The sequence below is a fragment of the Strix uralensis genome, chromosome 4 (assembly GCF_047716275.1).
Source record: "Strix uralensis isolate ZFMK-TIS-50842 chromosome 4, bStrUra1, whole genome shotgun sequence".
Lineage (NCBI taxonomy): Eukaryota > Metazoa > Chordata > Aves > Strigiformes > Strigidae > Strix > Strix uralensis.
Window position 1 is genome coordinate 29,992,731 of NC_133975.1, and position 27,788 is coordinate 30,020,518.

The following is a 27,788-nucleotide window of genomic DNA, read 5'->3' on the forward strand; positions in this document are numbered from 1 at the left end:
TATCTAATGAAAGTTATCAATGCAAAGTAAATGATATAAAATTTATTTCTTTCTATACCTTTATTTTTCAATAATTAATATTCTAATATTAAAAGTAATTAAAGCAAAGCAATTCTATGCCTTAACATTTAATTTTCTTCTGTTATTGCAGCTTGGCAGCCTGTTATACAAATCATATTTCAGTAAACTCCCCTGAAATTTCTCCCAGAAAGTAGTTTCTAGCAGACCTACTACTAATGTAAACCTTTGCTTGTGACATTTGCACAGGCAACATCAGAGTTCAAACACTTAATTCATATTTACAGTAGTAGGGCCCAATGTCTTTCAGGTTCCAAGTGTCCCTTTTGATTTAGAATGGCCTTTTCCTCTTCAAGTTTAAATTGACCCTTTATTTTGCACTGTACCTAATGGAATTTAAAAGTTCCCTCTGACTATCTCCATTACTCTTTGTAGAGGAACAAGGAAGAATATTTCTTTCTCTACAGGGGAAAACCTGTAACTACACGCAAACAGGATATGATATAGCAAAAAACAGTTTTGTTCCACAAAGTGTTCTGAGGTTGGCAGTCATCTTTCTAAATAAATAAACAGTTTTGTCAGTGATCTCTTAAATGCTATTAAATCTCTAGTGTCTGAACGTTTCCCCTTCAAATACAAAAGCGCCAGAGCTAGAGTTTAAAAAAGAAAAAAAAAAAAAGTCAGCAGAAATGTGGTATTTGATATGGGTTGTTGCAATTGGTTTATCTGGAGCTTTCCTGAAGTCCATGCAGAGCATGCAGTTTATTCTAGCAACAGTAGCTGACAGAGTGGTTTGCATTTGGGGCACTTTCTCCTTTCAACAGCGTTCTCTTCTGCAGTTTAAATCATTACAGAATCTAGTTATGGGTTTAGCAAAAAGTATATTGCTTTAATAGAAAGAATGCCCCAAAGGAAAGCTCTTTCTAGCATATCTATGCCTGATGAAGGGAAATAATCTATATCCCAACTCCTAATATACTTAATACAACACAGGCATCTTATTGAAAAATTAATATGAAGAACTTTATACATGACAATCCAGTCCCAAGATTTCCCATGTTGGTGTGCAGAGAAGTCCAAAGTAAGGCCCAAAACATCATATATCCTTAACTACTTATGACTGGTAAAAATCTGGCTACATACACTTCCATAATGAGCATCCATGCCCTTAGTCCCAATCTACACAAAAAATGTTAGAATATAGACTGTAGGCATTTATATCTATATTTATAGACCTTGTTATTTCAACCCTACCCTGAAAGAATTTACATAGCAGATTTTACTGCACAGAATGTTACTGGTATTTCATTTAATTGAATGTATGCCAACACAACATATATCAGGAAATGCAATGACTCATGATCTTATGTGCCAAGACGTACTGCACAAGTGACCATCGTTAAAAACCACCCAAGTTCATAAATAGGGCCAAATATGGAGGCTACACTCCATAAGCCCTTTCAAAACAAAAAATAAAAATTGACACATTCACATTTTATTGGGTGATTAACCACTGACAAAAACTTGCTTTTCCCATGACAACTGACAGGCTGTGGAGAAGCCATCATAAGCACTATGCCCCTTCTACAGCGAACGAACTTGCTGCTCCAGCAGTACAGGGATCTGTAAGTACATTTACTATCACAAAGTATACTTAAAATTATTTTTTTTATAAGAGGGGAATTCAGTAGCTTTTTCAAAATTTAACATAAATTTGGATTAATCTTTCATTTTAAAATATCACTTTTCAGTATGTCAAAACAACTTTGGAAGATAAGGAAAACCCGATACATTCTCTGGAGACAGTCTATGTAGTAGTCATCTTGTACACTGAAACTGTAATTTTCTGAAGTCAAAGTTAGAATTAACAAAAAATTTCATACAAAAAGACTGTACACATTATTATTCGGAACATTTAGTGTTGGAGAAATAAAGTTAACGCCGTACTTAATGTTGCACTTATTTAATTATTATTGTTTTAAAAGGCACCAATAACAGTTCATGCAAATAAGATTTCTCTTGATTTTGAAGTAACACTGCTTTTGCCACTGGAATATAAAACTGCCATTAAAAGATGTCTGAAAGTTCTCTAGAGCACTGTATTTCCACTGATAACTGCTACCCCAAAGGATAGTTTGGAGGAGAAACAATCATGTAACATCTCAGACCATTTTTTTTCCCCCAGGTTTTATTTTGCTTTGCAGTTTAACAGTTGCTGGGAAAACAAGCTGAAATTTATCATACAATAATGATTCCTAAAATATTAGCAAATTGTGCTTTTATCACTTTAAAAGTGGAATCCACTAGCAAACTGCAACAGAAGGAGCAAATCTGTGTTTCTGCTAAAGCCACGCACACCTCTGCATACACTCCCCCTCACCCCATCTCTTCCCAAAGGACAAGACCAGCAACAAAACATTTGTTCCACAATTCCTCATATGGTCCTTTTTCATATATGTTCCTATCATGGCATTGTAAGGTAATTTCACCTTTCTTAAAGTACAGTTTCATTGCTGTCATCAAATGAAAAGCCACAGGATAAAAATGAATCCATTACATCTACTTTGTTAAATACTTTATTATCAGAGCAAAACCTCTCCTGAGAGCCAAGAGTTCATTTTTGGTTGGTAAAGGAGGAAGTAATCTTCAGTCAAGCTAATCCTATGGGAAGGTAAGCGATTCTTCAACTCCAAGTGCTTTTTTCATTCACAGAAAGAATGATTCAGAAGTATCTGCCAGGCAGCTCCCCAGTTTTCACATGTTTGTCAGCACCTGGCAGCCATCGCTCCAATAATTCACTTCCTTTTAAAGTTGTTCCATTTCTTTCTGATTTTATAACACATTTTCAAAAACGACTGCTGTACAGGCAGATGCAGCTCACTTTCCTGCCATGACTTTGTTCCCAGGCTCACAAGTCTAAGTTTGAAAATCACAGTCACAAACCCTTACCAAAAAGAGGCCAAGGGCAACGACCCCGATACAGCTTTGGCAGGCGGCGACGTTAAGAGCAGCCCCTTTCTCTTAACCGATATGAGCTCTTGAAATATATGCATGACTTCTGAATCAAGCTGTGCAAGACGATGTGAAAACTCATGAACCACCTCCAACACTGACTTAAGAGAAGAAGGTAGGGATGAGGAGTTCAAGGACAGAGAAGCACCCACAGGACAGGTGTGCCCTTCTGTTTACCAGGCAGATACACCACAACTGCAGCACAGCAACAGAAAGCTGTGTATTTGTTATTAGAAAAACAATAGACACATTTTTTTTGTTTTTATTACCCAGAAATAATTATTGATTTCTGAACAGGCCAAGATTATTAATACAGTAAATATTAGATACAGAAGAGCTTTTACGAAAGCAGTGATGGGTGACAGTCATGTTTGCTGGAAAGCAGTTGTTCCTGTCTAGACTGTAACCCCCAGAAATACATGCATAGTTTTCATTAAAACATACGACATATCTTACAGAAAGGTATTCATTACATAATGCTTTTTATTGTAAGCAGCACCACATTTGATTTTTGAACCCATATACTGCATTACTAAAAGTAATTCTCACGGCATCCAGACCTCCTTATCCTTAAACAAACCTTAAACAAAGGTTTTTGTGGACAAAATATGAGAGCTTTTGTTACACCAATCCACATAAATAACAATCAAAATGATTATTTTTGCTACAAAATCAGAAGCCTCAGAAGAATGATTAAATAGACCACATATTCAAACTGCAATGGACTAAATAACAGAATCCATATCTTTAAGAACATTAAGTTACATTATCACAACTAAGATCCTTAAATACTGTGGATCCAAGCAACCTGCGGATGAGCCAATATAAAGGCTCCGTTACATCCACAACTTCAGTAAGCAAGTAATTCTTAAGTGGGAACATCCTCACTTCACTGTTGGATTAAAAGAACATTCCTGACTCTATTTAAAAAGAAGTAATGCCTAAAATTGTTGGCACAGAGACAGCATTCTGAAACTAGGCCATATGAATGTCACTTCATTGTTGTTACTGAAAGAAAAAAGATCAACTACAATAAAACCTTAGCTAGCACTGCAACAACATTATGCCAGCTAAGCAAGCCCTTAACCAGACCCATGGAGCTTTGCTGCCTTTCTGTTATATACTTAAACACTCTTTACAGATGCTCATTTTTATGTATATGGAAAAGAATACAAGCATACCTGCTCCTCTTGTGACATTCTTTTGTATACAAAATCCTGAAGTTATCATACAAACCACAAGAAATAGCATTTGCATGTAAAAGTTTTATGAAAACAGGAAAAACCTTTCCCAAATAATTTCTTAGCATATGTTTATTGAATTTCCAAACACATAGTCGACATAAATATTGCGTAATTTCTTGTTCTGCACATACTGCATCACTTGATTGAAAACCATTTAAGGAAAAAAGCAACTGGCTTGCCCACTTCAGCTCAATTCACTAAGCTATCCATGTGAATCTCAATACTTAAACCCAGTATAGGCTGCATAGAGAAGTCTGCTCCTGGCCAGTCTGCAAGTGGAAAGCCATCAGAATGCGACGCTCACACACTTACAGAGCAGACTCACAGCTATGCCGTAATCACGGCAATTTTCACAAATGGAGTGACAATTGTGGAAAAAAGTGAAATAAACCATAGCTATCTAATCAGTGTGCAGAGAAAATTAAGTTTGTTGGTAGATGATCCAAATACCACTTCCTGACGAAAGTCAGGAATATCTTCCTCCGTTGTGCTTACATAACAGAGGACGTAAAGGAGAAAACAGCATCGTATATAACCTCTTCTCAGATACCCTTTTTTATTATTACTACTCTATTATACTACAGCTGATAATTGTCTAGTCTAGATTCTGCAATTCATCTCCTTAACTATACAGCAATTATTTATCTAGTTGCAGATTGAATTTCTTGTAACTGAATGCATCCTATGGTTTACTGTAGTTTAGAAACAATATACAATAATAAAATTAAATCTAAGGATTTTTAATTATTTTCATGAGACACCTTCAACTTCTACTACAATATATTAGAAAAACCCTTCTGGTTATCTTTATTTCAGCAAGAATTGTAATAACTACCAAGTACTATTACAAGGTATAATTTGGAACAGATACAGTTAATCTACAAGACACAAACTAAAGAAAATGAAAAGCAAAACCTTTACGGATGCCCATTTTGAAATACTCATTGCTTTAACTTAGAAGTTGTAAGTCTAGAAGTTATTAGTCCAAAGCATGAATTACAACAGTTAGCGCAAAAATCAAATCTCACATCTGAATAAGCTATTAGGACACGCTAAGTATCTGTATATTCTCCTAGCACTGATTAATACACTGTACAATAAATAACTTGCTAGTAATTCTTTCAAACAAGCCAGACAGGTGAAACAATGCCGTATCAGGGCAAAAATCCCAACAGAGGTATTTTGATGAAGTGTTTGGTGAGTGGAAGCTGCAGATCTCAGTGCACCTCAAACAGCAATTAATGAAACATAACGCTGAGATACCAGATACCTCCTGCTTTTGACTTTTTTAATTTTTACAAATACAAGAAGCTTAAGACATACAAAATACTTTGCTGATGTACAATCACATCACCTTTATCATCTCCTGGCATCCTGTCATTAAGCTGCTGCACTACACAGTGCAAAGCAGCTCCCGGGCCTGAGACCCTGCATAGAAGATGTGTGAAGGGGTGATCTGAGGACAGACTGGTTGTCTTTACCAAAAGCAGCATCCTTGCCTTCCTTGGTTCAATTAAAACAAGAAATCCTTGTAGAAAGGGCCATTTAGAAGACCAAAGTGGGCACTTTTTGCAGGTATAATAATGGGCTTGAGGCACAAAAATAATAGCCCCTGTGAAACACTCAGTTCGAGGACGATTGTTTTGCTTCAGAGGAACATTTGGAGCTTGGCAGAACTAAGCCACAGTATCAGCATCTGCTACCTCCGCAGAGACAAGCATCTACTTGTCACCTCTCTTGGACAGAAAAGGGTGCAAAGAACTTTATCAGACTGAAACAACTGCAGCCGAAGAAAATTTAAAAAAAAATATATATAATCTTACATGACAACTAGAAAACAGATAGCACTTTGCTCACCTCTCATAGCGGCTATGCCAGGCTGCACGAGCACAGAGGGCCGCTAAAAACCTGCTTTTGAAGCGTAATTTTACACAGCAGAGTGTAAAAAAAAAAAAAAAAAAAAAAGAAAAAAGATACCCGTTATGACGCTGCGGCTCCCGGCGCCAGCGACATACTTACTGCTGCTGCTGCTGCTCCAGGATTTCAGCAGAGACTTTATGTTAATTTCGAAGAAGAGGGCATCCTGCAGGCTGAGCATGGTGTCGGGGCAGGGCGGGAGTGGGGTGACGGCACCACACCAGCCCCGGGAGGAGCGTGCCGGCGCCCGCGCCGCTGCCGCGCGCCCTCCCGGTGACGCAGGGCCCAGGGCGGGGGGGGGGGGGGGCCGCGCGCTGAAGGCGGATGCGGTCGGCGGGGGCGGGGCTGGCGGCGGCTCCTCGTGGGACCCCTCCTCGCGGGGCAGGCCCCGCCCCCAGCCCCGCCCCCGCCGACCGCCGCAGGGGCCCGGCGCTTCTTCCCGCCTTTCGGGGTGCGAGGAAACGCCGTGACGGGGCGCGGTGGGCGCCTGAGGAGGGGGACGCGGGCACCCGCCCGCACCCTTCCCGAGGGACCCTACCAGGCGACACGGGCAGACCCACCTGCCCCTCGGCAACCCAATACTTACACTTAAAACCAAAAAGGACTACAAAAAGGCCGTCGGCAGGTCACTGAGTTTTTAAGTACACTTTGCAACCCATCTGTTAAAGGTGTACTGAATTAAATAAACTGCCCAGCATTACTGTGCACAGCGCCAAAAGCACCACACACCTTCTACACTAAAAGGTCAGCAAAATAAAAGGAAAAAAAATCCCAAACGTGGAAAAACAGGCAGGCAGTAGAGGGGGGGGAAGGTCAGGGTGGTTGCCTGCAAGAGAACTATGGGCAATTTAGCTTTGACACCTACAGCTAGTAGTGGTTTCAGTTTTTTCCCTTAGTATCTTTTAAAGGACTTAACACCATTTTGACATTTCTGATGGTTTACTTTGTTCAGTATCAGCTCAAAGGCAGGGACAGAAAGTATCTTAGGTGTGAAGTTTCTGAATCCCCAGGGATGCAATTCAACACCACCTTTAGATAGGGCTCAGGATTTACCACCACCCCTTTGGGATAAAGCGAGACACATCACCTTTACCCATTTCAGCACAGGGTAAAGCAGTTTAAGATAAACCTCCTTCACTCTGCCCCTGCTATCAGGTACACAACCAAAAGGTGGTGGCCCTCTGACAGCTTGAGGTGTTACCTTTACACAGGTCAAAAACACATCTGAAAGTGTCTCGAGGTTTTAATGGACACATCTAAAAGTAGTCAAAAATTTCAGAAAGATTTCAGTGTACTGACAGGAAAAAATGATATAGAGAAAATCATGCTGGTTTCCACAACTGCTACCAAACTATACATGTAACATTACTTTTGGGTCAAATACAGAAAAACAAGAGAACTAAGTACTGAGATTACTGTGACAATGGCTGCTAACAGTAGTTTAATTAGGTCTATTTAAACTATAACTTGACCCACACCATACAGATGAACTAAAAAATTAATCATAGGGGTCAAAAGTACACTAGTTAACAAAATCTGCTTTAATTTTTAAAAAACCTACATAGTTTCAGAACTGTCCCCACCCCTGTACTAGGAATAAGCCAGCTACGAGGGAATCATACCTGCACCCTCAGATAAACTAGAATTATTTGAAGTTGTTGAAAAGACTTAAGAATGGTGTACACATCAAGTACTTCTAAGGTTTGTTTTTTGTGGTTTTGATTTGGGGTTTTTTTGTTTTTTTTAAATCTACACATACACACCCCCCCAAAGACAAAATACCTATCATTACCAGGCAAGTAACAGACCAGTTGATGTCCAACTAAGTGGTTCTAAACAACAGGTCTAACTCACGGACACTGGAGAAGTGTGCCACTGTACCAGTCCCTTCAACCATCAAGACAGCTGCTGCCTGACATCCATTTGGGAAATGAATAGTTTTATTAAAAGAGACACTGGTGTGATCACTCAGTTTTCACAGATCCGCATGCAAAAAATATTTTTTATAATAAGATATAAAATTGCTACCTATATCTGGTTAGTCCTTTATGTTTCTTCTCAGATAGGGTACAGAGCGTGCATCCACACAGAGAAACTCGTTGGGACATTGCATCAAACTTTCTTTCATAAGCCTGTTTCAGGTAATACTGCCTGGGTAGTACCTCCAATTACCTCATATTCCTTTTTCATCACTTTTTATGAACACATTCAAAGTTATACTTCAAGCATTCCTTTTTTCTCTTACTAAAATAAAGATATAACAGAGGTTGTATTTTGTTATGAGTAGAATATAAAGATCAGATTTTGGAACTGGCTGATGAATTTCACCACTAATTTGAAAGACTGTATTAATTATGGTTGGTCTCTGACTGCCTTTAATACTGGGCTACAGAGAGTTCTTCAAAGGAATCCTTGTTAACAGCATGCATTCCAAAATCATGAGCCAACTCTCCCAGCACCTCAAAAATAATGACTTCTTAAAATACACTTTGGGTTCTTTGTAGTTGGTCTCCCCCCCCACCTTCCATTTTGTTCTTTAAGTTACTAGCACCAGAAATTTACTAAAAAAGGACCATCCCAGAAACCCCAGGAGATATACTAAAACAACCCCTCAGAAATACTAATCTCAATGTTCCACCTTCCGGAGTCCTGTTAAGATGACTTTCAGCAAACAGAAGAGCTGCCAGTATTTCTGTAAAGCAGTGTTTCAAAAGTTAATGACTGTTACAAAATCTTTTTTAAAATTTGCATTTATTTATGACATTGATGTGTTTGGCCAAGCAAGTTACATGGCTTTCCGCCATGGCATCTGAGATTTTGTTACACTATTATTTATTCATAATATGAACTACCAATTGCTGTCAATAAGGCTTCCTCAAGGATACTGGCAATTAATTTTAAATGCAGTTAGCTCAGTAGAAAATATTAGTCCGTTAAGAACTTCTAGGATGTTAAGAATATTTTGAGAATTGTATGTACTAAGAGTCTAAGCCTTTCATTCCGAAGATTTCAGTAGAAGTATTGAAGACTAGCAATATTTAATATTAGGAACAAAAACATTTTGAAAAGGAAAATCCTATTTTAATACTACATGAATATACATGATATGTATGTTTTCACACATATATGCACAGACAAAAGAAGTCTGATTCAACAGACATCATTAATTTACAAAATTTAAGAATGACATACACCAAATACTTTTACTGCCCCCCCCAAAAAGACAGAAAACAAACACCAGTACAAGTCCATTTAACAAGAGGGGTAATGGATCTGTCAGTATATCAGTATTATCATATAAGCATCTGTGCACAAGCCCTCTAACATTTCTTCTTCCTCACAAGCCAATTTACATGCTTTTATAATAATTTATAATAATTACTCAAGCATGTCCAAAGAAGGGCAACAAAGCTGGTGAAGGGTCTGGAGCACATGTCTTACAAGGAGTGGATGAGGGAACTGGGGTTCTTTAGTTTGGAGAAGAGGAGGCTGAGGGGAGACCTCATCGCCCTCTACAACTACCTGAAAGGAGGTTGCAGAGAGCTGGGGATGAGTCTCTTTAACCAAGTAACAAGTGACAGGACAAGAGGTAACGGCCTCAAGTTGCGTCAGGGAAGGTTTAGACTGGATATTAGGAAGCATTTCTTTACAGAACGGGTTGTTAGGCGTTGGAATGGGCTGCCCAGGGAGGTGGTGGAGTCCCCATCCCTGGAGGTGTTTAAGAATAGGGTCGACATAGCGCTTAGGGATATGGTGTGGTTGAGAACGGTCAGTGTTAGGTTAATGGTTGGACTAGGTGATCTTCAAGGTCTTTTCCAACCTAGATGATTCTGTGATAATCAAAGATATATAGATGACAACTACTGCAATTTTGGACTTTTTGGGTTTTGCTTTGTCTTTGAATTGACTTGATGAAATAACCTACAAGATACTAGAATAAACAGAAGATTTCAGGATAAACCATGAAGTTTAAAATGTAACCTCTTGTTTTACTTTTAATCAAAACAAGAACAGCAGAAGCAGGAAAGAAAAACCATGGATTACTCTGAAACTTGCCAAGCATATAGACAAGGCTAATTCACTAAGAGCCCAATAAAACTCACTCTGTAGAGTTCCAAGAGATGATCATCATGTATTTCTGAAACTGTGTAAGAAATGTCATTTACAGCATGAATTGTTTTCCAGTTCCTCATTTTCAGAGATGAAAATGAAAGACTTCCAGAAAGTACACTGTGTTTAAAATTGAGAGCAACAAGTATGCCCACTGTAAAAGAGCTTAAAAATACCTATCAGACTGGAGTACTTATATGGGAAGTCTTCCATAAGATTATTATTTTACTACCTAGAGGGAAGATAGAAAAGAAAGCACTTGCATTTAACTATAAGCCAATAGCTTTGATCTGAAGCTGGTTTACGTAAGAAAAACAGTCCAAAAAGAAACTCTCAAACTGAGAATTTGTGCATACTTATATTAGCAGGCTGGACACTACAGAATTCTGATAAATAACTAGCTTATATACTGATCCCAATATTTGCATATCTTTTTATTCTGGACCAGTTATAAACACTATTAAAGGGAGCAGACTAATGTAAAGTATGTTTTTGATACTTTCTTGAGTGAAGGTGAGGTATGTGTGAATGAACACATTGGTATCACTAAGCTCTTAAAAGAACATGACAAGAATAGGACTGTACGTCTAGTAAAGCAGAAGTGCTCAATCTGCAAATGCAAGCTATTTGCACTCTACTAAAATGATTAATGCAAGTGTCCAGTCCACATCACGCTTTCTGCTCAGATATGAAAACCTTTTAGTGAAGAGGATGGCTAGAAACAAATTGCTTGAGCCACCAGCAACTTAAGTCTGCAGACTTCAGGCTGCAAATAGACCCATACATTATGAAATTCATGCACAGTAAGCCCAGCTGCTCTGCAAAGTATTAGACCATGCGTTCATGGTATTGTTCTTCCATAGCATGCTTGACCTATACAAGTCAAGTCAATTCAGCACTTCAAGAACAAACACCTTGTAGATGTAATATTCAGTACATGTACAGTCACACAACAGGGAAGATTTGCCCTGGGTGCTGTAAGTAGCTATAGGAGCCAAGCCATATAACAGATCAGACACTATCGTGCTGTAGATAGTACGGGTAACAGAAGCCTCCTTTTCTCTATTTGTAGAATTTGGAATTTAATAAAAACACTTCTAAAAGGATGACTATATTTACTAGGATCAGTACATTTACTACACGTGTATGTAAATGTTGTCTGTACAGTTCTTCTGTAATTAAGTAGCATCATGCCATTTTCTTGGAGCTGCCCAGAACCACCACTGGCAACTGTTCTGAACAATGTACATAAAATAAGAGCAGTGCATAACTGCTGTTTCTATAACCTGCCTGTGGCAAAGACCAATATGCGAGACCAAAAAAAAAAATTTAATATGGTTCACACAAATGTTGTTTCAGCTTCACCTCTACAGGCTGAAAAGGTACAGGATTTTAATGACTGAAGATATTGCTGAATAACTTATCTTGAGAGCAATATTTAATTTTTTAAAGTTTGCTTTTAAATGACAAATAACAATTCATATGTCACTCATCTATGTTTCACGGGGAACATTACAGATTTTTAGCTTCTTTTCCTTTTTTTTTTTCCCCCCCATTTGAAGTGTTACTCCCCAGTTCTACAACAGTTTTATTTCTCTAGAAGCATAGTCATATATACTCCTAGAAAAATAAATACTCCCTCCCCCCACCCCAAAGCGCAGTTCTTGCTCTTTTGTACTGGGATGGCTGAGATAACAGAATATGATCTGTCTACTTATCCCTCTACAAAATAATTTTGATTAATCATTCCAGCACAAATATTCCATTTAAAAAAACACAGCTAAAGGCATTCTTTCAAGTTATGTAGAAAACATTCAGTTATTGTGGCTTCCACAAGTTTCTTTGAGGTTTTCAGTCCTACTACATACATCTTCAGGATGATACGGTCTGATAGAAAATGCACTCAGGCAAAGAAGTATGAATAGTATTTCCCATTTAGAGTAAATTACAACTCTGAGTTTTCCAGATGGAAAGACTGACTGGAAGGACACTGAAGATGCACAGCTTTATTGCAGAACATTTGATCTTTCAGTAAGATCAAAGAGGATACTGTTAATATTAAACTTTTCAGTAAGTTAACATTATCTTAATTGAATTGTAATTGTACCTTAAAAAAAAGACAACCTCCCCCTCAAAACTTCAAAGAAAGAATAATTAAATCCAGAAATCTCACAGCTTTCAAGGTAGTTTAACAAAAACCTTACTAACTTCATAAAGATTTAGACTAAACAGATGTCAATCTGGCCCTTCCTGATCAGCAAATATCATAAGATTACAAGGAAAAGAATCAGTAATAAAAAGGTGAAACATTTCAAAGATCTCATCAGGCAGTTCTGAGATGACATTTAACCAACCTCTCTCCGAGAGGAAATGAGACAGGTAAAGTGATTCACGAACCAAAGCTGTTATTATCTCATGAGGCTGACAAATACGACTTTCTCGATTTTCACAGGCATCCCTGTAGTTAAAATTCTACAGAACTCAGCGATTTACTCCCTCTCAGGTGCTCAATTTCAACCTTCCATGACTGTAAATAAACCATAAAGGTATAAAGCCCGATTAGTAGAGTTCTGTGTCAGACAACCTGAAATAACTGCCTTAAGATCTGATCTGCACAATTCTGTACCGTGTCGACCTCCTTACTGTGCTTCAGCATTAATGTACCAACATACGGGTTTCAGGGAACCAGCAGTCCAGTTTTCACCAACCTTTTAAATGGAACCTGGAAACAGAGCTACACGCAAAATCCCCACTTAGTTGCTGGGCATTTAAATGGCTAGAGTAGGGAAAGGCATAACTCTGTTACCCTACAAGGCCTTAAGACAACTGCTACGAATCAGTGGTTTCTATTTTTGTTGTTCCTCCCAAGCTGCTGTATGTCTGTGCCACTTTTATGGGAAACATCACATATGCATTATGTGAGGATTAGCTACTCTACCCCTACAGAAAGCACTGAAAAAGAAAAACACCAAGAGTTTAGGACTCATCCAGGAAAACTTAAAAAGCCTCACAAGTGCAATAATACTTGGGTAGAAATGTTCTTGGATGCAGACTCCCACCATGCTCACACAGCAGCCGAAGGTACTTATGTGTTTGCCTTGCCCTGTGCCAGGAGATAAATTTCTGCCTTCCCCCTCCGCTATAAGTGATGTTGAACATTTGTTCCTGAGCCACTGCTGTTGGCAGCCTGCAGCCCACTTCTGTTTACATGTTAAAGCACTTTACAACCCCCCATAATGCAGATTTATGTCTGGTTCAGCCACCTCCGCCACAGCGTGCTAACAGTAGGCAGAGGGACAGTGGACCGCACAGTTACAAGCAGAAATTACTTCAGGTGTCTCTGCTAAACCTCCTTACAAGCACAAGTCCACCCACTTACTTCACCATAGCTTAAATCCCTATGCAAGTAGCAGCGTTACAAGCTCTGCACACACAGTATAAGGACTTTGAAAGCTGTAGTTATGGGCAGAAGGAAAGTGAACAGGGGCAAGACGTGGACAGGCAATTTTCTCTTGAGATTTCAACTCCTGAAATTGCCATTCCAGATGTTTCAGTTACACAGGGCAGGAGCATAAGGAGCTCTATCACCCAATATCATAAATAAATAAAACAATTACATTAACATAGCATTCTTTACAGTTGAACTAAATTGGTATATTTCTTCACTCCAAAGCCAGCAAATGTTTACAGTGCCTCTTTTTTAATGCTTTAGTTACCAGGATTTAAACAATTAAGTGCTTTAAATGGTGTATTTTACAGCTTTCCCATCTCTGTGAAACAACAGATATTCTTGTAGGAACCTGAAGCCGAAGCATAAAATAGAAAAGCTTTTAAGATTAAAAAAGGCAATTAACACACATACATTGATTTGCAAGTCAGAACTAACAGAATTCAAGTGAGTGTCATTTCTGAACCTTTATCCTTAGCAAGCGTGCTGTTACATTGAAGAAAAGTGAGAAAATAAATACAAAAAATAAGGAAGGGAGAAAGTGAGAAGTAACAAACCCAAAGGCAGCTAAATGCAACAGTTAGATACCAAACACCTAACACACACTAAAACCCTACAACATGGCCACATTTGTCTGGAAGCTCTGCAAACAGTCCACAGCACATGGTTCCCTGAAGTGCCTCAGCTGGTGGACTACAAAGTATGTCAGCCAGCAGATGCAGCTCTGCCAGTGCTGGGAGAGACCACCCAGCAGCTACAGAGCTCATCACTTCACCTGCAATGCTCCACACAGCTCTCCATCTGCACACCTGCATCTGGCAGAGCAGATCAAATGGAAGCGACGGTATCCCTCCACTGCAATCCCTACTAGTTAAAGAAAAATGAGGAACTGAAATCAGGTGGTAGAAACATGGTTCAGGCAAAAGGGAGAACATGCTTAGGCTTTTTCTGTTCATGGAACTGGCTGCTCTCTATTTGTCAGTCGTTATTTCTTAATAGAGCACTAGCATACTGTTAATTTCTGCCAGTAGTTAACATAAACATGTTAACTTCCTAAACATATAATTTATCTACAAATGTATATGGTATAATTTCATCAACTTCTGTGCAAACTGAACTACTCAGTTCTACACTGCTCCTTCCATGAAATAAGAGTTTATGGAAACCCCAACCAAAGCATTAAAAAAACAAAAAACCAAACCTTTAATTCTAGCCAATAGAAAACAACATACTGGAGAAATCCAGTATTTTTATACAAGTTATGAGCTGCTTTTATGTGTTTTACTTCCTGTTTTTCCTGCTTTCAAGTTAGAAAATATTTTGAAATTAAAAACATTCTTCCTTCAGCCAGTCATCTTCATAAAGAAGTAACTGAGACAAGGCTCACCCCAGTGCATCTTAAAAGATGCCAAGAGACACCAGACAGTTTGGGTCAGTGTCCAATACAACTATGCAACAGCATCCTGATGCTAAAGTATCTAACGTTCATATTGCCATATTGGTCTTATCAATGAGCAATGAAATTCTCCCAAGCAATCAGGGTCCAACACAGATGCTTGTCACTACAGATCTCACTGGTACTAACGAGCTAAAGAATTATTATTATGTATGTAGTATCTCTATATAAGGGTATTGTACAGCTTATAAAGTGAGACAACACCAAGTCCTGAACATCCAGAGCACCTCATGAAAAACTGAGGTAGAAGGTACCATTACGAAAATGATGAGGCTTTCTGTAAGTTTCACTTACCTCTTCAAATCAATTTAATTTCTTCAAAACAATTTAATTTCTTGTAACAAAAATCTTTCCTTTATAAATAAATATGAACACCAAAAACCTTCAAGCACAAGCTGAGAACCCTCTTGTCTGGGAGGGTCTCTGCTTGCAGGGACCTTTTAGAACTTGGCTGGAGAGCACGAAGATGCATGTTGAGTAACACAGCCGAGGCCATGAACACTACTTCCCAAATCACAGGTATTCTTCAACAGCACTTGCTAATTGAGAAAACATTCCCAACTGAAGCTGGCACTTCTGGTGTTTCCTTACTTGAAGGGCAACTAAAGGCTATTCAGTGCTAAGTTAGAGACACAAAGAATGCCATTTACTGAAAATGAAAAGGCCTTCCAAAGTAGCCCTTGATGAAGATGAGATAGTTGAAATTATTTTCCTTCAGTTTTGGATCCACGTAATACTTTTTAGAAGGAACACATATAAAGTTAGCACTCACAGGGTAAGAATCATTCTGTTAGAGAAGAGCTTAAAAAAAACCTAGAAACATGGAAGTCTACAAGTCAAAACATAAAACAGCTAACAAATGCAGCCAACAGAAACTGCCAGCAGCCATCAAAAGTATCATGAACTACTGAAAAATGTCATGTCATATCTCTCTCTTCCATTTACAATTCACATTTTCATTAGAAATAGAAAACCCACCCCTACATAAGATTAAGACTAGATAGATCACCCTTAAATTAAAACTTCTGCATTTGAGACACAGACTTTTTTCCTTTTCACCTGAAAAGTAAAGAAATATTTAACAAAACATTTGAATTATAATCTTTCTGTAACTTAAATCTGAATTGCTGATGTCACTAGCATGGCATCTTCATATGCAATTGCTGATTTAATCCTGCTGGTAAATACTATATCGACCTTACAAATACTTTCTTGAGCATTAGGGGGGTGCTATTTTGGATATTTCAGCCCACTGATTGATTTTAATGTGTTTTTTACTTAAAGGAAAATGGCTCTTTAAAAATAAGCTGATATTTTTATTTTATACACTGTCCAGCCTCTTACAGACTCTATCTTGGATCGCAGACAGACATTATAGAAAACAAATAGATAGAAGCATCACAGGTATGTTTTAAAATCTGTTCTACATGCAAGAGCTTTGCAGTGTGAATCAAAAAGGAACAACATGCTAAACACTTCTCTCCCTCTCAAAACATTGCTTTCAAGACCTGTGGACAATTTAGACACAAAGAATTTAAAAGAATACTTTTATGTCTTTGTATTACCAGTATATCATACAGAGAATGGTTTTACAGTAGCATATATAATTATTTTTGCAATGAGTTTCTCCACATCTTGTTGACTTCAGCACTTCACAGCTCCCCTTAATCAGCTATTGCAGAATCTTCTGAAGACTTGCTTGTTTTTCTAGCAATGTTAGATTTTTCTCTCATTCTCCCCATACTATCACCCTTCTCCTTCAACTCCAAAGCTTTACTTTGCCCCTCTCCCAACTATCTTAATTGAGGATTGAAAATGTAAAGAGATATTTGCTTTATTTAGAATACTCCCACTAAATCTTAAATACATTATCTCAAAGAATTATCCTAAAGATAATGTTTTAAAGAATATTTGCAGTTAAATATTGTCCAATTTCACCTCTATTTTTTTTCCCTTAATAAACTGGAGTTCTCATCAATTTTGACTTTTCAGCTTACGATCTGCAAGACAGAAAGACAAAAAGAACAGAAAAAAGCCAAAACACCAGGATTACCAACATTCACTTCATAAATTTGCTGTTGATTTTTTCTCACAGTGTTCCAGTTTGCTGCCTATCCATTGGTATCAGGAGACATGCACCAGGACCACCACAAACGAATATACAAGACAACTACACAGGTGGAAGGGTACAACTTCCTTTTCACAGCATTGAGCCATTACAGTGGTTCAGCTGTCATATGAAACCTTATACTAACATACTTAAGCCTCAGAAAACCTTTTAAGTGCTTAAAGTCCAGAAGATGCATAAAAAAAAAAACCCTGGCAAATGTGATGCACTGGTAATCTATTAAGTGAACCATGGCATTAAAAAAAATCATAAGCTCTGTTCACCATATCTCAGAGGAAAACAAATAAATTATTGCCTCATGAAAACCGTATGAGTAGCTGTTAAGTATGAAGAAAAGGCCCTTCTAGATCTATCTTTTAGTTGTATTGATGCCCACCTTGAAAGAAGCACTAAGTTACAATTACTTTGCCACTCTTTGGATGAGGTAAAGGTAAGCTTTGGCAAAAACAAACAAATAAAAAAACCCAAACCACAAACACTGTAGAAAAAAAAGTATATTCATTGTAAAGTCCTGCATGCTTATTCCTCAGATGAAACCCTGAGGCTACAGTAAAAGCATGAGGCATACAGCCAAGTACACAATTAAAAAAACCAAAATCAGATCTAAGAAAAACAGGGCCATAACAATATTCAAGATCTCCTAAAACTAAGTCATACCATCTTTTTTTGTAAACAAATATAACTATAGTCAATCTTCCTATTAATGGTAAAATGAAAAAGTCAGAGGCATACTCCCTTTGCACTTGGGCTTACTTTTAAAAAGACTTGCCGGACATTATTGACTCCATCTTAAGCAAATGCCTTACTTAAAAAACATTTACCCAATGGCCATTATATCTGCTTATAAGCAGTAATAACAAAATGTATCATCACTCCACTTAAAATAAAACTCTGGAGAGATGCTTGTGTTTCCACTTACCTAAAATATTAAAGAGTTTGTTTTCCACAAATCAATATATTTAAAACAGAGGGTATCCAGAAGGTGACTGCTACTTTTGGTGATGGTAAAACATCTAATGCTGCCCTCACTACTGACCAGAAAGGCCCTCTCAGTGAGTTGTTTCCCCTCACCAATTCATCTCAAAAATACTGCCCCAAAAGTATTAGAATATGTTCTGCTGGCTTTGTGGAATGAATCAGCTCAGGGAAAGGCCATACCAGCACCCAACAGGAGATGGGGAAAGGCTGTACAGCTGGGAGTGAGATTGCCCTTTTCGCTGGCAGCAAACTGTTAGATCAGACTGATCTGCTTGTAAATCTGCACTCAAAAATCTGTAAGAAATCCCCTTTCTCCACCTTCTGTTGCAAAGAGCTTTAACAGCAGGTTCCAGAAGCCCTTAGGAAAGGTTCCTTATTACTTCTTATGGAAAATATACACAGAACAATTTCCTGAGGCATTACTCAAGCAAAACAATGCTATCTGCTATGATAAGAAAACAGGAGAAAGGGTTTGAGATTTTTATGTAATCAGCATTCTGGATCCCCAACAGTATTATGGACCAGTCTCTCAATGTAAGCAAGAAGCAAACAGGGACTGGGCTGCGGGGGAAGCCATGGTACTTAGTTGCCCACTAATCACTCCAGTGTTCTCTAACTGAAGCTCAGAACTCGGGTTCAGAAACTGACTTTTATTCCAGATAGATGCTGGGCCTCCTGATCATCCTCTGCTGTACAAGGCTGATCAGAGATGCAACACGGAGCTGAGTATGTCCTGCAGAGTTACTGGTATTACAGGGACATAGTGCTCATAGGCACTATGCCTATCCAGCCCCTGCTGTTAGCCCCCTGAGGAAATTACAGCTCTATTATTCATCTTTTTTACCACCAAAGAACACAATTCGGTTGGCTTATTTCTGCTCCCCTAGCATAGGCACTTGAAAAGAAGCAGGTTTACAAAAGGAGACATTTTCCATAGACAGAAGTAACATGGACACTGTAAGCAATGAAGAATACTCACATCACAGATAAATTTAACTTCTCTTGTGCAGTTACTGTAGATTTAACCTAGGCAGTTGGCCATTAAAATTGTTCCACGGTATTAGCTACCCTGTGTTACAATGCAACCAAATCACAGAAATGCAACAGAAGGGCGTATTTCACACACCACTGGTACAGCTGCCATTTGTCAGTCTGCACAGAGCAGTCATGGCATTCCCCTTCTCCAACACTACAAACAGCAAAAAGAAGAATATGAAATAGTTTAGAGATGTGTTTGTAGGTGTACACATTTGTATGTATTTTTTGGTATACAAAAATACTTTCTTTGCTTCCTCCAAGCTCATTTTTCTGTGTTTGATTTGGACTGTAGCTTTTCTGAGACAGGATTTTTAAAACTGAGAACATGCCAACTCTTAAATGCTACAGCAAATTTAAAAGAACTGCCTATTCTTTTACTAGCCTCTATTAGGTGCTGTGATGCATACAATCATATGCAAATACTTCAGTGAGTGTGATGTGGGTTGTTTTTTTTTTCCCCAGAGTTTTAACATCTTATAAATATGAAAAGACAGTTATGAAATATTTCTAAAATACACTTGAAACCACTCTGACAGAAGCAATATATTTTAAAAGTTGTGTCACAGGCCGTATATTTCTAAGACCTTGTTTTCAGATGTAAAACAAAGTATATAGTAATTGAGTTAACATTTTGAAAGGTGATACTGGTAAGTGTTTTAATCCTGAAAAAAAAATTTCATCACTTGAATTCCACACAAAATATTTGTCAGATATATGCAAACCCAACTAAGTGGTATTATCAAAATAATACTTTTATGCTTTGGATGCCAGGAATAGGGTTTTGTTTGTTTGGAAGATCTTATACTTTAAAAGTTATCAGACTCGGTGTGTCACCTAAATTCTCATTAAATACAATATGTTCCTAAACAGCAGCAATAACGAACAGAAAGGAAAAAGAAAAAGAAAAAAAAGATACCCCACTTTCAAATTCAAACATACCTACAAGGACAAAACTACCTTAGCTTTAAAAAAAACCCTACTGAGTTCCTGAACAGCTTCATTATATCAAATCTGGTGGTGCATTAACACCACATCTGCTGACATTAAGCAAGTAAACATTTACAATTTTTTAAAAAATCATTTTATTGTTTTATTACCTGTTTTGTTGGCACCTGCCTTCTGCAGCATACTCAACTGGTAAACACAGTTGTTCTTTTGCTCTATTCCAGCAGAGCAGTTCATTCCATTACCAAGATACAAAAATAGAAATAAGCAGATAATTTAAAGAGGATTCAGCTACTATCTGCTATTGTAAAAGCATGATCCCAGAACAGACTGTAAGTCTGCATTTCGCAAATGATGACGTCACACTATTAAGTGATATTAGTCAGGCACTACCGATTTCCACAAAATCACTGCCAATAATCACCATTTAGCAAATATTTAGTGAGCAAGAAAGGAAAATTCATCTTCAACAGTAGGACTGGCATATTCTATGTTTGCTTGATAGTTCAAGCAAATGAGGATAACTATCAACAAAACACTGAATGAGTTTGGATGAAGGCATCCATTTTGTCTACAAACTTCAGCCTATAGCATTTTCTTTTAACCTGGCACAAAGACAATCCTATTTGTTCTGAAATTATAACATTTAAAATAAAATATTATTTAAAAGTGAGAGGTATAAAGAAACCATAATATAGCATAAAAGCAGAACTGATGAGATAAGCCTATGGATATATTCAAGCTGTGCACATCACAGCGATATCCAACTATAAACTTCAGGGCTTTACAGCATTCAAAGTTAAATGAGGACATGAACCTGGCTAAAAGACCATCACCCTTTCAGACACCACGAGCTTCTCAGAGTTTTCAAGCATACAGGCAATAAGACTTAACAGACCTTATTCTCTAACAAGTCTTCAATAGTCCATACCATTACAACATTAACTTGCTCTTCTTTGTTAAACACAGGAACAACTTGTTTAATAAGACAGAACTGTCCCTGCTTTCCCCAGCTGCCAACGTTACTCAATCTGACTCATTTAAAAAGACTGGTTTATATTACAATCCAAAAGGTTAAGAAAGGAAACCCCTTTCTCCCACCACCACCACCACCAACTTCACTCCATAGTTAAGGCTGTAAGTTCATCACCCAGTAAGATAGATGTCACCATCTCCTATCTTTGCAGTTAGACATCAGGGAAAAAATTTCAAGGCCACACCAATTCCAAAAATAGCCACCACACAGCAAAGGGTAAAAACTGTGCATCTGATAGCCATCAGGATCCAAGACCATAAGGGCTCAAGACCTTGCTATTTTAGCTGAAGGCAAAAAGGAAAAAAAAGTAAAACTGGATTTTCCGTTGCAACCCAGCTTGAGTAACACACCCAGCTGAAAAAGGAACATTAACTCAATCTACTTCTTTTTATTAGTACAATACAATGTAATATTTAGACACTAACAGGTAGAAAAAAAAAAATCTTCACACAAGCAAGCTTACCCATGTTCTTAAGCTTAAAATTCTCTACACAATGCCCATAGCTTGACTTCTTTAATTTACATATTATGTCTATTAAAAAAACCCTGAAATCTTCAAAACACTAAAAAGGAAAGAATAAACATTTTTGAAATGAAAAAACTCTTAAAAAAAAAAGCCTTTGAAAACTTTGGGGATTTGAAAAACTGGGAGAGAAAAGATGACACAGAACTTGAATCCTGCACTGCAGTCAGAGCTCTGTGCAGCACACATCTGTCTAGACAACTCTTAGTGGCTAATCATAGCGACATTAGAATTTAAAAACTTAAATAGGGATACTTATCCCCAAAAGGGATAAAAAAGTCACACAGGCATGCAAAGACAAGGAACACATTAGATATCCTGTAAAATTGCTTTCAAATAGGCGACTAACACAGGATTGTGTCAGTGATAAAATAGTTCTAAAACTAAAAACACCATTATCATAACAACTCTGATAAAGAAGTCTTTTATAATCAAATTTGTCAATTTAGCAAAATAATCATGATCTGAAGAAAAAGCATAGTAATCAGTTTTTACCCGGTTGATGACATGGATACATACTGTAATCAGGATGTAAAACATGTGTTTCCTCGTCTTCATCTATTGTCTGTCCTAATGAAAACAGCCTGACACGTCTCATCTTCAGTAGCCTTGGGGAGCTTTCACGGGAAGTACTCCCAACATCCAGAACTACATCTCCAGAAATGACAGTGGGAACAATTTTTTTCAGGAATTCCATTTTTACATGCCCTCTGTGTTCTCAGCATGCACTAAATTCAGCAGTTCAGCTACGTGTTATGGAGCGTGGCTCCCACATCAACTTCCTTGAGCAGAGGTAGACTTCTAGTGATGTCATGTTGAATCTGGGTGGTGCCAACACCAGCACGTCAGCTGCCAGCTGCTCCAAGGCAGATTTTAAAGACATCTAACTGTACGGACTGATAAGAAAACCAAACAGCAAGCCTGTATATTAACCAATGCACACTAAACTCTGCCCTTGTAGAAGACACCGTATTTAGCACTGTAACAATTTTAAGCACTAATAAAATGCATGGTGTATCTTCAAATTTCTATCTGACAGAGTTAAATAGCTCTTCATTTTCATGGAGTGCACAGAGAGTGTTCATCTGCATTTGAAAGATAACACTTATCATTCAGAAAGTCTACGCACCAGCTTTATAAACAAAGTGACTAACTAACAGCACCACAATTTAAACCATTTGCACTCTCACATGGTTTTAACTACTAGCTATGAAGATACAACATTTATTAAATATTAAGTTCTGTTTTGCAGAGACTCTGATGCTGTATTTACCACTTAAAATACTCAAATCATCTTCCAGAAAATGCGAAGTACAGAAATAACCTGTCTCATTTTGTCCAAATGTCCACTTTATCCCTAGGGCTACTTCTCCATATGTGCCTGGTTTAGCTAAGTTCTTTGGTTTTGTATGGAGGAAGTTTAAATGTTGTTCTATATTTAGCTTAAAGAAGCAATCATTATGAAAGATACCTTGCATCTGAAGTAGAAAGCTCAGGGGAGGGGGGGGGGGGGGGGGGAAGACATTAGCATAGAAGAGTGTTCCTTAATGCTTTCTTTCTACATTTGGGAATACGTATCATTGTATGATTGAAAGTATTATTTTATTTACTAGACTTGGAGTGAGATCCACAGACACACTACTAGATAATATTCCCATCTCACTTGCCACCAAAGAATGTACACATCACTTAGAGGAAATCCACTAATACTCAATGTCTGAGTGGCAGCCTACACGCTTCTGTTATTTTTATGAAAGCAGCTCAGTATCCAAGACATTTCTGAATGCATTCAACACGGTTATCCAACCTAAGCATGAAGTATACCACACTACTGTACATTCCTTAGAAGAAGATATTTAATCTGAAATTCACTACCACGTCTAGCTCTTAAATAAAAAATAAAATAAAAATCTATGAAAGCTACATAGAGTAACCTGTTTCAGGACTCAGAGTTCCAGTAGTTCAGTGCTCACAAGGGGCTGCTCAACTGGATTAAGATGTCAGCCCTGTACTGACCAAATCTCTTGTCACACTTTGTAAGTATTAAATCTAGTTAAGAATGCCACAACTTGAAAAATTTGGTGCAAGTTCATTAAAGTGGCCACCTAAGATATTCTTCAAGTTCTATATAGACTGAAAACAAGTGATATCTTTTGTGTTCAAATCTGCATTAAATTCCCCAAATATTCAAGTTAGTCTGTAGTTCCCTTGTAAACGAATACAAAATTCTACACGACTTTTTCCCTGTAAATTAATACAAAATTCTGACCTTATCATAAAAGACCCATTGTTAAGATATTATGTCCCTGCAGTGAAAGATTTGGGAGATCAAGCACAATATTGTCCCTATAATGATTTAATTTCCAGTATTTTTTCCACCAATACAAAAAAGTTACACAGAATACATTTTCAGAAAAGCATTTTGTGTGTTTTCAGAACAAATAATAAGATACCACAAAGATAATTTGTGATTATAAAAGATCATGAGTCATTACAAACTCAAGCAATCATTTATTCATAATAGCATTATTTTCTATAGAATTTCTTTTTTTTCCCCTTGAAATCTTGCCACAAACCTACTTTTCATTTTCTAGGATTTGGGAACAAAAGAGAAATTCAGACACTTCTGTGAGACTGATAATGCTTCCAACCATCCACCTGCCAAACTGCAGTTTGCAAAGGGGGTAATCAGATATTTCAAGTTGTACCTAACTTAAAACACCCTCTGAAAGGTTCAAACTAGATACCAAAGTGCTTTTAACCACACTACGGGGGTTTTATTATGCATGTGGACACAGGGTAGAGATGACAGATGAAGCTCAAGTACCTAGTGAATCACTTCAGTTAAACACACAAGGTGTGACTTCGGCCATGAACAAAAAAAATTAAGGGTTGAAACTATACTTTTTTTTTTAATGAGAAAATATAACAGCTTTCAAGTAATAGGATTTACAAACAAAACAGAAACAAGGAATAAAAACCACCTGCCATACATATGACCGTATTTCAAGATTAAACTTGCTAAACTAATAAAGCTCATAAAACACAGATGTTTCCAAAACCTTTCAGCTGATTTCTCCTTCAGGATGTTTTTTGTTTGAGTCTTAGGAAAAGGACATGAAGGAGTTTTCTACATAAGATAGTTGGGGATATATACATACATTTATATATGTTTATATATATTTTTATATATATATGTATATGGATGGATGATGGTTAACTCCAGGACTTCCGTACTTCATTACATTCTATGAAAGCAGCATTTTCTAAATAACGAAGCTAAGATAGAAAGGTTACGTTTTTGCTTATGTCATTTCACATACACTCCTCTCACACTTGCTCTCATCGTCTTCCTTAAACAGTACAATGTACAACTGTGGGTTTTATACACTCCACAAGCTTTACAGATAATCTGTCAGGGGAAAACATAGGAGAAGTCTTACAACTGTTACACTCAATCTCTAAACAAAAGAAACCAAAACAGGCTACGAAAAGCCTTATTTGATAAATTTTAGTACTTTCTTATTCTAGACCCTCTAATAAATAAAAAAAAATTAAGTGAGACTCAAACTTATATAGAATTATTATTTGTATTACAGTAAGTCCTTTGATGTCTTTCCGTGTGTATTCCACTCAAAGGACAACTCTGTTTTGCACTGAAGTGCCGGCTGAGGTCAATCAGGCTTCCCTCGCCACAGTTCTGCAGCTAGGGATATAAACAGCAAGAAGGTAACGTCTGAGCTCCACATCCCTCAGTAATAGGAATCCACATCGGCAGGACTTTGCATCAGAAGGGAATACAGACAGATCATGAAACATGCAGAAGTACCACACACAGTGGGAGACCCAGTGAGTGATCAGAGGATAACAGCACTTGTCGGAGCACTGTCCCTTTGGATTAGGCCTTTCAGGACACAGAGAGCAAAGCTGTTTGGCTGGGTTGCACAGGAAGAGCAGCTACACTGGACGTCTGTTGAAGCAGGTGAACCTGCTGATGCTGATCCTAACAATAAGAAACACTGAAAAAACAGATCAATGGAAGAAAGATCCATGTGAGAGAAAACTACTTGTAAGTGCCCTGAGTTCACATGTCCAGAGAATTTTTTTAACTAGCAATAATGCTAGTGAAAGACACTATGAACAGACATCATAATGGGAAATACAATTTTAGAAGAGAGCCTAGGTGCCCTATAGCCTACCATAAACATGCACTATTGGATGGGTCTCTTCACAAACAAGCGTGTGTTACAAACTTCAGTTTTGTAACACAGAATGTTTTTAAAACTATCCCACCCTGCTAGAATAAACCCACCCAGTCCTACCCGCTGTCACAGAGAGGACACGAGACTTCCTTTATATCTAACATGTAAGATGGCAAGACAGGTCCTGGGGTTTTTGGAGGCCAGGAGGAAGAATGGTGCCCTTTGGCCTCAACAGGATTACTATGCCAATAAGGAAATAAAAAGGTTCTGAAAGGAGACCCCACAGTCCTTCTGCTCTGCAGACTGGTTTTGACCTTGACTAATTTGTCAGTGAGGCACAGACCACCCTGCCACACAGAGGACGAGAACTGTGCACAGCTTCACAGGTTCCTCCAACACCAGCAGCAGTCAAGGGTTCAGGGTAGCTTTGTTGGCATGGCGCTACCATGTTTTCCAAAACTTCGTCATAACCATGCTGACAAAACAGCCAAGTGGTACAACCACACTGGCAGAGAAGGCAGCTGGAGGCATTCCTGTGCCAGCAAGGTAGAAGCGTGCACTGCAAACCTTCTGGCATTGAAATACGACCTCCCCTTAGGTGGTACAGCATGGCTCATCTGTTGGCACACAGAACGCTTGCTTTCTCCCAGCTTCTCAGCAACATGACCTCATTGGTACGACAAAACACTACAAAAAAACCAAAAGCAAAACTATCCCTCCTGCTGGGACACTGGTATTGGACGTACCTCCAAAACAGTTTCAACAGCAGAGACCCAGTAATATAGAAAGGGTGAAAGTTTTGTCTTTTGAAAAAGTGAGCGGTCCAGGCTATGCAAAGTGGTCTCCACCTCACTTTGCAGATATTCAAGAAATGTTAATACTCCTTGAAGTCAAGGGTTTTAGCTATGCATTCTTGAGCCCTTATTGAACATAGCATTAGTGTGTACCAAATAAGCATCATTACTATTTTCTCCAACTGCTAATTTAAACCTGACATCACTGTTTCAAGTGGGAGTGAATCTGCTAAGGAAATGGAGCAACTACGATAGCACCCAAGTATTTAGGGGAAAAAAAAAAATAATCAAGTACAGGAAGTTTTTCCTTCTTGAATCTCAGAATAGAAGCCTAATTTGTAAGAATTTGTCTTATCCCTATGAAAACAATCTGCTCTTCCCCAAAAAAAGTGAAAATCAGAGATACACCACTGAAAGCAGAATAAAACAGTAAAGTAAGAAACTGAACCTGCTGGCTAGCCCATGAGTATAAATTAACATACCCACATTAAACTCATGACAGGTACCAGGTACTGGACAGATGCATTATACTTGTTAGCCAATTAGCAGGACATTGTCATAATTTCACACAAAAGACTGTAGGGCTAAGGAAGACAAACCCCCTTTCTTTCTCTGTATATGCTGCACTTTATAAAATGACAAAGCCTTTTTGTTATAGTTCTAAAGCATAGTCACATATATATCTTTTTTTCTTTAAATACAGAAACTGGACAGACAACAGATAACCTAGGAAAACAAATGTATGCATAGGGAGAAAACAGTTTTGTCATATTCTAGAGTCATCTCACCTTTTGGCAGTTTGGACTAACCACTTGTAACAACCTGACATATTTAAAGGAATTAACTTTGTATGCCAGAAATTTTCAAAATTTTAGCAGATATTTAAGATAAGAGGGTATCCTTCAAATAATTTAAAAGTCATACTTTACAGTTAATTCC

General features: G+C 37.9%; 1 protein-coding gene across 14 annotated transcripts in view; it reads right to left on the reverse strand.

Annotated features, from left to right (window-relative positions):
* The window catches only part of FRYL (FRY like transcription coactivator), a 177,509-nt gene that overhangs the window by 123,191 nt on the left and 26,530 nt on the right, over positions 1 to 27,788 (reverse strand). For 6 of the 14 annotated variants that reach the window (XM_074866151.1, XM_074866142.1, XM_074866139.1 and 3 more), the window contains exon 1: positions 22,349 to 22,700. The exons of 5 other annotated variants lie outside the window; for them this stretch is intronic. In XM_074866151.1, the coding sequence (XP_074722252.1) occupies positions 22,349 to 22,550 (202 nt within the window). In that variant the 5' untranslated portion in view covers positions 22,551 to 22,700. Of the gene's footprint in view, positions 1 to 22,348; positions 22,702 to 27,788 lie in introns of those variants that run through there. 3 more of the 14 variants (XM_074866141.1, XM_074866143.1, XM_074866150.1) reach the window with 3 other exon arrangements.